The following is a 9398-nucleotide window of genomic DNA, read 5'->3' as shown; positions in this document are numbered from 1 at the left end:
ATGTGTCAAGAGTCTAGAATCATGGCCAGCACATGGTATCAGCACTTACTGTTATCATTCTAATGGATGTAAAGAAATATTTCTGCATAAGGGTGACCTTGGTAGCTTTCTACTCAATCTTTCTGTGATGAATAGAAAAGACACCTGAATGGGCACACATTTAAACAAGGAGCTATTCTTATTCATCTTTGCACGGTGGCTCAGAGTCCACAGCACCTTGGACATAGCGACCACTCACTACATGTTGCTGAATGACAAAAAAAAAAGGTGGGGGGGACTAATACGTAGATTTCTAAAATGATGTAGAGAATAATGGGGAGAAAATAAGTTGAAATTTCCTATAGCCTTAGGCTACAGTGTACCACTGAGTAAAAAGTGCAATAATATACATTTTCTAAAAGTAATACTATAAAGCACAGGTATACATATCAGCCAGATAATATCTGTACAGCAAGGGTGTGCTCAAAAGAGGTAAACTCTCTACTGAAGAGCTGCTTATTTTGCCATTTAAAAAAAAGGGGTCCTCTGGCAAAATTTTCTTTAGCATCATGAATTTAAACTTGGTCTACATTATAAGACCTCTTCTCTGAAAACAAACAAAATTGGCTTATATGAGAGGCAAGCTATTGGTTTGGTAAACAAAGATGTATCTTACAGAAAGATTACTATTTTCTTATTTCATCTGTATGTATAACAAACAATTTTGCTTTATAAGAGTACCAAAAATCTCCAGTTAATTTAGTCCTTTATTTTTTTCATTCTCCATAGAATATTGGTTTTGTAACATCGAATATAATCCAATATATACCATTAAAACAAAACTTCTGCCTTATGAAAGATCAGCAAAAACACATAAACAAGGATATAACTAGTACATTTAAAAAATACATCATAACAATGAAACCAAAGGATCCCCCATTTGACATGCTGGTTACAGCTGAGGAGAGCTTGCTAAATGCCAGTGTCTTTGGCAACTGATTCATATTGTAAGTGATGACACTGATTAGTCCTAACACTTCTGAAATGTTCATTCTTTATCAGTTAAACCTAAAATAAATCAACAAGAGTACTGAAATATAACAAGAATGAAATCCAAAATTTGTTGAAAGGGGCAATGTTTAATACTACGAAGAACACTGAATTTGGGGACTAATTCTTGTCCCCAAATACATTTGGATTCTTGTCTTTGTTCCTGGATGATCTTAGGCAAGTAATCTGTGCTATGAATCCTTCACTTTTAAAATGAGAGAGTTGGGTGGCTGGTTCTCTAAGGTCTTTCTAGGTTTAACTTTCCATAACTTAAAAATCTTTGACACAGGCTTATTTTTGTGTTGTAAAATGAAATCTCTAACAATACTAACTTGGCAGTTGGGTGGAATGCAGTGCCGCCCACACACATCTGCTCAAACAGTTCTTTACCTTCTGAGCACCAAGACAGCCCAATCCTCAAATTAACCACAATGGCAGGCTTCAGAAGGCTAATGGCTAGTTCTCCACCAGACACAAACGCAAGATAGATAGTTTTAAAGCTCCTGAAGTCATGGTTATCAGAAGAAAAGCTATAATACAAGAACTACAGGGAAAGCCTGCAACATTCTCTTTGGAAAAATGATAAAATAACACATCTTACCATTTCCTGATTCACTAACGGAAGAAGGTCGGTACATATATTAACTATAATACGTAATTAATTTTAACTGTTATTTGTGAATATGCACAAAATATACATACAAATTAGAACTTGATCAATAAATATAAATTCAAGGTCCAGATGCAAATGGGAAGCTCTCTGATGCTGGTAATTTGAACAAGAGGTTTATTGTACTTTCACATGTTTCTAATTCTACAGGAAGAAGTTGGGATTCTTTTTACTAATGTTGGCTTCTGCTCCATTATCTGTAAAGTCCACCTCTTTCACATAATCACAGAAATTAAAGATGTCCAAGGCCTCTGTAGGGCATTTCATCCATCTCCTACTCATCAGATTATGGTCTTTTTGTTCTGAAAGACTGAATGAGTGGGTTTTCATCATCTCTCCATTTGAAAGTCAAGTAGGCTTTATCTCTTTGGATTCAAGGTCTAAATGTGTCCTTGTTTCTTCCTAATATTTTAATATAATTCCTATGTCAATTTTTAATATTTAACTCTGATTTGCATTATAGAAATTAGTCCACTTCAATAAACATGAATGTGCAAAGCAAAATTACTCTGGAAATGTCAGGTTTTTTAAATAAACATTATCCTTTCATTAAAGTACTAAAATGTTTCTCATTTAACAGTAATGATTATTCTAAGCAACTGCACGAGCCTGGGAACATTTTTCCTCTCTAACGCATGTTTCTCTTTCAGAAATTATCAAAACTCTCATTTCTCTGTTGTCCACCTTCCTCCTGAGGGGACTCAGGAAGTGTACCACAGAAGGGGTCTCTTCTGACTGAGAATCCCTAATACTGAAGAAGTGGCATCACCAGTGATATGGTTTGGCTGTGTCCGCACTGAAATTGCAACTTGAATTTATCTCCTGGAATTCCCACAAGTTGTGGGAGGGGCCCAGGGGGAGGTAACTGAATCATGGGGGCCAGTCTTTCCTGTGCTATTCTCATGACAGTAAGTCTCACGATATCTGATGGGTTTATCAGGGGTTTCCACTTTTGCTGCTTCTTCATTTTCTCTTGCCACCACCATGTAAGAAGTGCTTTTCACCTCCCGCCATGATTCTGAGGCCTCCCTAGCAATGTGGAACTGTAAGTCCAATTAACCTCTTTTCCTTCCCAATCTTGGGGAATGTCTTTATCAGCAGTGTGAAAACAGACTAATACAATAAACTGCTAACAGTAGAGTGGGGCATTGCTGAAAAGACAGCCAAAAATATGAAAGCAACTTTGGAACTAGGTAACAGGCAGAGGTTGGAACAGTTTGAAGGGCTCCGAAGAAGACAGGAAAATGTGGGAAAGTTTGGAACTTCCTAGATACTTGTTGAATGGCTTTGCCCAAAATGCTGATAGCGATATTGTCAATAAAATTCAGGTGATGTAGTCTCAGATGGAGATGAAAACCTTGTTGGGAACTGGAGCAAAGGTGACTCTTGTTATGTTTTAGCGAAGAGACTGGCAGCATTTTGCCCCTGCCTTAGAGATTTGTGGAACTTCGAACTTGAGAGAGATGATTTAGGGTATCTGGCAGAAGAAATGTTGAAGCAGCAAAGCATTCTAGAGACAACTTGGGTGCTGTTAAAGGCATTCAGTTTTATAAGGGAAGCAGAGCATAAAAGTTTGGAAAATTTGCAGCCTGACTATGCAATAGAAAAGAAAAATCCATTTTCTGGGGAGAAATTCAAGCTGGTTGCAGAAATTTGCATAAGTAGCAAGGAGCCTAATGTTAATTCCCAAGACCCTGGGGAAAATGTCTCCAGACTATGTCAGAGAACTTCCTGGCAGGCCCTCCCATCACAGGCCTGGAGCTCAGGAGGAAAAAGTGGTTTTAAGGGCTGGGCCCAGGGTTCCCATGCTGTGTGCAGCCTAGGGACTTGGTGCCCTGTGTCCCAGTTGCTCCAGCTGTGGCTGAAAGGGCCAATGTACAGCTTGGGCTGTGGCTTCAGGGGACAAAAGCCTCAAGTCTTGACAGCTTCCACATGGTGTTGAGCATGTGGGTGCACAGAAAGCAAGAACTGGAGTTTAGGAACCTCTGCCTAGATTGCAGAAGATGTATGGAAATGCCTGGATGCTCAGGCAGAAGTTAGGTGCAGGGGCAGGTCCCTCGTGGACAACCTCTTCTACGGCAGTGCTGAAGGGAAATATGGGGTTGGAGCCCCCACACAGAGTCCCTACTGGGGCACCACCTAGTGGAGCTGTGAGAAGAGGGCCACTGTCCTCCAGACCCCAGGATGGTAGATTCACAGACAATTTGCACTGTGTGCCTGAAAAAGCCGCAGACACTCGATGCCAGCCCATGAAAGCAGCCAGGAGAGAGGCTGTACCCTGCAAAGCCACAGGGGCGGAGCTGCCCAAGACCATGGGAACCTACCTCTTGCATCAGTGTAATCTGGATGTGAGACATGGAGTCAAAGGTGATCATTTTGGAGCTTTAAAATTTGACTGCCCCGCTGGACTTCAGACTTGCATGGGCCCTGTTACCCTTTTGTTTCGGCCAGTTTCTCCCATTTGGAATGGCTGTATTTACCCAATACCTGTACCCCCACTGTATCTAGGAAGTAACTAGGAATGGCTGTATTTACCCAATACCTGTACCCCCACTGTATCTAGGAAGTAACTAGGAATGGCTGTATTTACCCAATACCTGTACCCCCACTGTATCTAGGAAGTAACTAGGAATGGCTGTATTTACCCAATACCTGTACCCCCACTGTATCTAGGAAGTAACTAGGAATGGCTGTGTTTACCCAATACCTGTACCCCCACTGTATCTAGGAAGTAACTAGGAATGGCTGTGTTTACCCAATACCTGTACCCCCACTGTATCTAGGAAGTAACTAGGAATGGCTGTGTTTACCCAATACCTGTACCCCCACTGTATCTAGGAAGTAACTAGGAATGGCTGTATTTACCCAATACCTGTACCCCCACTGTATCTAGGAAGTAACTAGGAATGGCTGTATTTACCCAATACCTGTACCCCCACTGTATCTAGGAAGTAACTAGGAATGGCTGTATTTACCCAATACATATACCCCCACTGTATCTAGGAAGTAACTAGGAATGGCTGTATTTACCCAATACCTGTACCCCCACTGTATCTAGGAAGTAACTAGGAATGGCTGTATTTACCCAATACCTGTACCCCCACTGTATCTAGGAAGTAACTAGGAATGGCTGTATTTACCCAATACCTATACCCCCACTGTATCTAGGAAGTAACTAGGAATGGCTGTATTTACCCAATACCTGTACCCCCACTGTATCTAGGAAGTAACTAGGAATGGCTGTATTTACCCAATACCTGTACCCCCACTGTATCTAGGAAGTAACTAGGAATGGCTGTATTTACCCAATACCTGTACCCCCACTGTATCTAGGAAGTAACTAGGAATGGCTGTATTTACCCAATACCTGTACCCCCACTGTATCTAGGAAGTAACTAGGAATGGCTGTATTTACCCAATACCTGTACCCCCACTGTATCTAGGAAGTAACTAGGAATGGCTGTATTTACCCAATACCTGTACCCCCACTGTATCTAGGAAGTAACTAGGAATGGCTGTATTTACCCAATACCTGTACCCCCACTGTATCTAGGAAGTAACTAGGAATGGCTGTATTTACCCAATACCTGTACCCCCACTGTATCTAGGAAGTAACTAGGAATGGCTGTATTTACCCAATACCTGTACCCCCACTGTATCTAGGAAGTAACTAGAAATGGCTGTATTTACCCAATACCTGTACCCCCACTGTATCTAGGAAGTAACTAGGAATGGCTGTATTTACCCAATACCTGTACCCCCACTGTATCTAGGAAGTAACTAGGAATGGCTGTATTTACCCAATACCTGTACCCCCACTGTATCTAGGAAGTAACTAGGAATGGCTGTATTTACCCAATACCTGTACCCCCACTGTATCTAGGAAGTAACTAGGAATGGCTGTATTTACCCAATACCTGTACCCCCACTGTATCTAGGAAGTAACTAGGAATGGCTGTATTTACCCAATACCTGTACCCCCACTGTATCTAGGAAGTAACTAGTTTACTTTTGATCTTACATGTTCATAAGTGGAAGGGACTTGCCTTGTCTCAGATGCAACTTTGGTCTGTGGACTTTTGGGTTAATGCTGAAATGAATTAAGACTTTGGGGGAGTGTTGGGAAGGCACGATTGGTTTTAAAATGTGAGGACATGAGATTTGGAGGGGCCAGGGGTAGAATGATATGGTTTGGCTGTGTCCCCACTGAAATCTCAACTTAAATGGCATCTCTCAGAATTCCCACATGTTGTAGGAGGGACCCGGGGGAAGTAATTGAATCATGGGGGCCGGTTTTTCCCGTGCTATTCTTGTGATAGTAAATAAGCACGCGATCTGATGGGTTTATTAGGGGTTTCCACTTTTGCTTCTTTCTCATTTTCTCTTGCCGCCACCGTGTAAGAAGTGCTTTTCACCTCCCACCATGATTCTGAGGCCTCCCCACCCATGTGGAACTCTAAGTCCAATTAAACCTCTGTTTCTTCCTGGTCTTGGGCATGTCTTTATCAGCAGCATGAAAACAGACTAATACAACCAGGTCTATACTTTATTGATTTTGCCTGTTTATAACCTGTATAGCAAAACAATAGATTCATTTTTGCCTTCCCAAATATAAAATTATTTTAATATTGAATATACTTTTTCAAACTCCACAGCCCCCTTCTCTCCCTCATTTCTTATGAGATTTTGATACACTTCCTAATGGGCAAGAGATCTTTCTCTTGAGAATCACTGAACCGAAACCCAATTTCTGAATTATTATTCAGGATAAAGTGCAATAACCATGACTGAAGAAACCGTATTCAATTAACAGCAATTGTCAACGGAAAAATAGTGCATGACAGAATATTCCAACACTGTATTGAATATTTTCTGATTATTAAATGAAATTACTTAAACCTTATACTTGAAAATTAATGTACATTGGTTTTTAAAATGACCTACTGAAACCACCATGAAATGTATCTTTTATACAGGTCAATTATAGTAACAAATCATATTGCTTTACATTGTTAAAATAATATTTTCTTCCATTATATGACCTACAAAATTATACCCTTATTTTCCACTGATTCTCATTTTTAAAACCAGAATTTTTAGATTTTTCTAAATAAATTTTCATCAGTTTTGACCTCACTTGCAACTTAGAGTTGAATCTATAAAGTACTGGATAAAAATTGCCTACTATATAACAAATATTCCTCTGATGCCACCAGATTAAGATTTAATAGGAATATAAAGTAACTATTTCTATAAGTAATGTTGTACTTCAGATACCTTTGTTTTTCAAAATGATGGGATGAAACTTCTGGATACTCTGAAACTAGAATGATAATATAAATATCCGGCCAAGCACGGTGGTTTATCCCTGTAATCCTAGCACTTTGGGAGGCCAAAGTGGGCGATCCCTTGAAGCTAGGAGTTCGAGACCCGCCTGGGCAATATGGCAAAACCCCATCTCTACTAAAAACACAAAAATTAGTGAGACGTGATGGTGCACACCTGTAGTTCCAGCTACCTGGGAGAACGAGGCATAAGAATCACTGGAACCCAGGAGGTCGAGGCTGCAGTGAACTGAGATCATGCCACTGCACTCTTGCCTGGGTGACAGAGTGAGACTCCGTCTCAAATTTAAAAATATATATATGTCTCAAGCTTTAAAAACAGTTTTGGAAAAAAACACAGGTGCTTATTTCCCAAGTTTAAAAGTGGATCTCCTGTGCCTAAGTTAAACAGCCTGAAAAGAGAAAACCAAAAAGGCCAACCCCCAGGACCCTGACTAAGGGCTTCAGTAAAATATTTGAATGCTGTGGAAGTTTATTCCCATGCAAGGCACTTACTCCCAACAAGACACAACAGTTTAAAATTTTACAACAGTGACACCAGGGAGGGGTCCTACTCCTACAGACGTCAGTATTCTGCATCGATAAGCTTTGCAATGGTGTTCAACTGGATGTTGGAAGCTCCTTCGTATATCGTACCTTAAGCAAAAGGAAGCAGAAGGAACAATGAGGAGTTGGCACACAGTTAAGACAAGAAATAGCTCTATAAACATCACCTCTGCGCTTGCTATAAAACAGTTACTAGTCACATCACTTGATGTCCCCTGAATAGAGTACTATTTCACAGTGTAATTTTGACTAAGAGATGACAATTTTCCATTTGGTTTCTTGATGTCCAGGATCAGGATTAAACTGACTAAAGTTTAATCAAAAGTTGAAGATTTTGATTCTTCAACAATTGATGCATAAGTTCAGACTGTTACTTGTGGCAGTTTTACTAAAAAACTTGTTGAGGCATTTAAAAAGGCAATTTGATATTTTAAAAAAGTACAGAACAATTTTTTTTTGAAGGACAAGGTAAGAAAAAAATCCAGCCACGTAAAGAGAGCCAATAAACATATACTGCAGAAATTAAAATTGCCTTTGCCTAGGATAAAATTGACAAATAAAACAGCCAAAATACCTATAGAGGCAAATAAAACAAAATAAAAATAAAAATAAATATCTATTTACCAATCTTTGCATCTCGGAAGTATTTCTCCACAGGGTAATCTTTGGTGTAGCCTACTCCCCCCATCCACTCGATACATTTACTGGTTGTTTGTCCTGCAATCTACCAAAAGCAAGTGCAATTACACACTGAAACCACATAACTTCTACATGATAAACACTTCTGGATAACATTTTCAGCAACATGGATTCACTGTTACTGGCATTGGAAGGACTGAAGTTATCTTCTAAACTAGCACTGTCTCTTCAGTCCCATTCTCCATACCCTTTCTGTAAAACATCCTATTAATTCACTAAATCCCCATTTTCTTAAGAAATTAGAGCATTGTTCACGTGAATCTGCCTGCTGAGGGATATCATTTATTCGGGAAATGTTTACTGGGGGCCTAACGGATGAGCTAGGGGACATTTCAAGCTGAGGACCAACATGTGGAAAGCCTCCAAGGGGAGAATGAACTCTTCAATTTCCAGCCCCTGAGGCAGCCAGTGGGCTGGGACTGGGGTGAAGTGTGAAAAGAGAATGGAGGAGCGAGAGACCCTGCAGAATGGCCCCTCAAGGACGTCCACATCCTATCCCTCAGAGCTGCAAATATGCTGCCTTCCATGGTAGTAGGGACTCTGCAGATGTGGGTAAGGACATGAGATGGAGAGATTACCCTGAATTATCTGGGTGGCTGTAATATAATCACAGGAGTCCTTATAAGGAAAAGGAGGAGGCAGGAGAGTTAGTCATGGAAGGTGACATGACCACGGAGGCAGGAAGCAGAGTCAGAGAGAGATCTGAACACACCACATTGTTGGCTTTGAAGACGGAGGAAGGGGTTACAAGTCAAGGAATGTGAGCAGCCCCTAGAAGCTGGAAACAGCTGTCCCCCAGAACAGCAGAAAGGCAGCCCCTGTATTCCAGTGAGAACCACTTCAGATTTCTGACCTCTAGAAGTGAGAGAAAATGAAATGGCGTTGTTTTAGGTCCCTGATTTTTTGGTAATTTGTTATAGCAGCAATTGAAATCTAGTACAGATAGAGTTCCATTTGTTGTGAGAAGCCACTAAAGGGTTTCAAGCGGGAAGGTGACATGGCCTCGCTGCCACTTTGAAAAAGGAGAGAGGCTGGATGGGAGGAAGCACCAGGGACCAGGAGAGCAGCAAGGTGACTGCAGTACAGAGGTGGCAGTGGAGAGGGAGACA

The 9398-nt window shown here is 40.7% G+C and overlaps 1 protein-coding gene across 1 annotated transcript in view; it reads right to left on the bottom strand.

Moving 5' to 3' along the window:
- Positions 1-6224: 6224 nt before the first annotated feature.
- The window catches only part of ACADSB (acyl-CoA dehydrogenase short/branched chain), a 38334-nt gene continuing 35160 nt past the window's right edge, over positions 6225-9398 (bottom strand). The window contains exons 10-11 of the mRNA XM_030941506.1: positions 8215-8314; positions 6225-7680 (exon numbers count right to left, since the gene is read on the bottom strand). Of these exons, the coding sequence (XP_030797366.1) occupies positions 7610-7680; positions 8215-8314 (171 nt within the window). The 3' untranslated portion in view covers positions 6225-7609. The remainder of the gene's footprint in view (positions 7681-8214; positions 8315-9398) is intronic.

Source organism: Rhinopithecus roxellana, chromosome 11 (assembly GCF_007565055.1).
Source record: "Rhinopithecus roxellana isolate Shanxi Qingling chromosome 11, ASM756505v1, whole genome shotgun sequence".
Classification (NCBI taxonomy): Eukaryota; Metazoa; Chordata; class Mammalia; order Primates; family Cercopithecidae; genus Rhinopithecus; species Rhinopithecus roxellana.
This window is presented reverse-complemented; position numbering and strand designations above follow the sequence as displayed.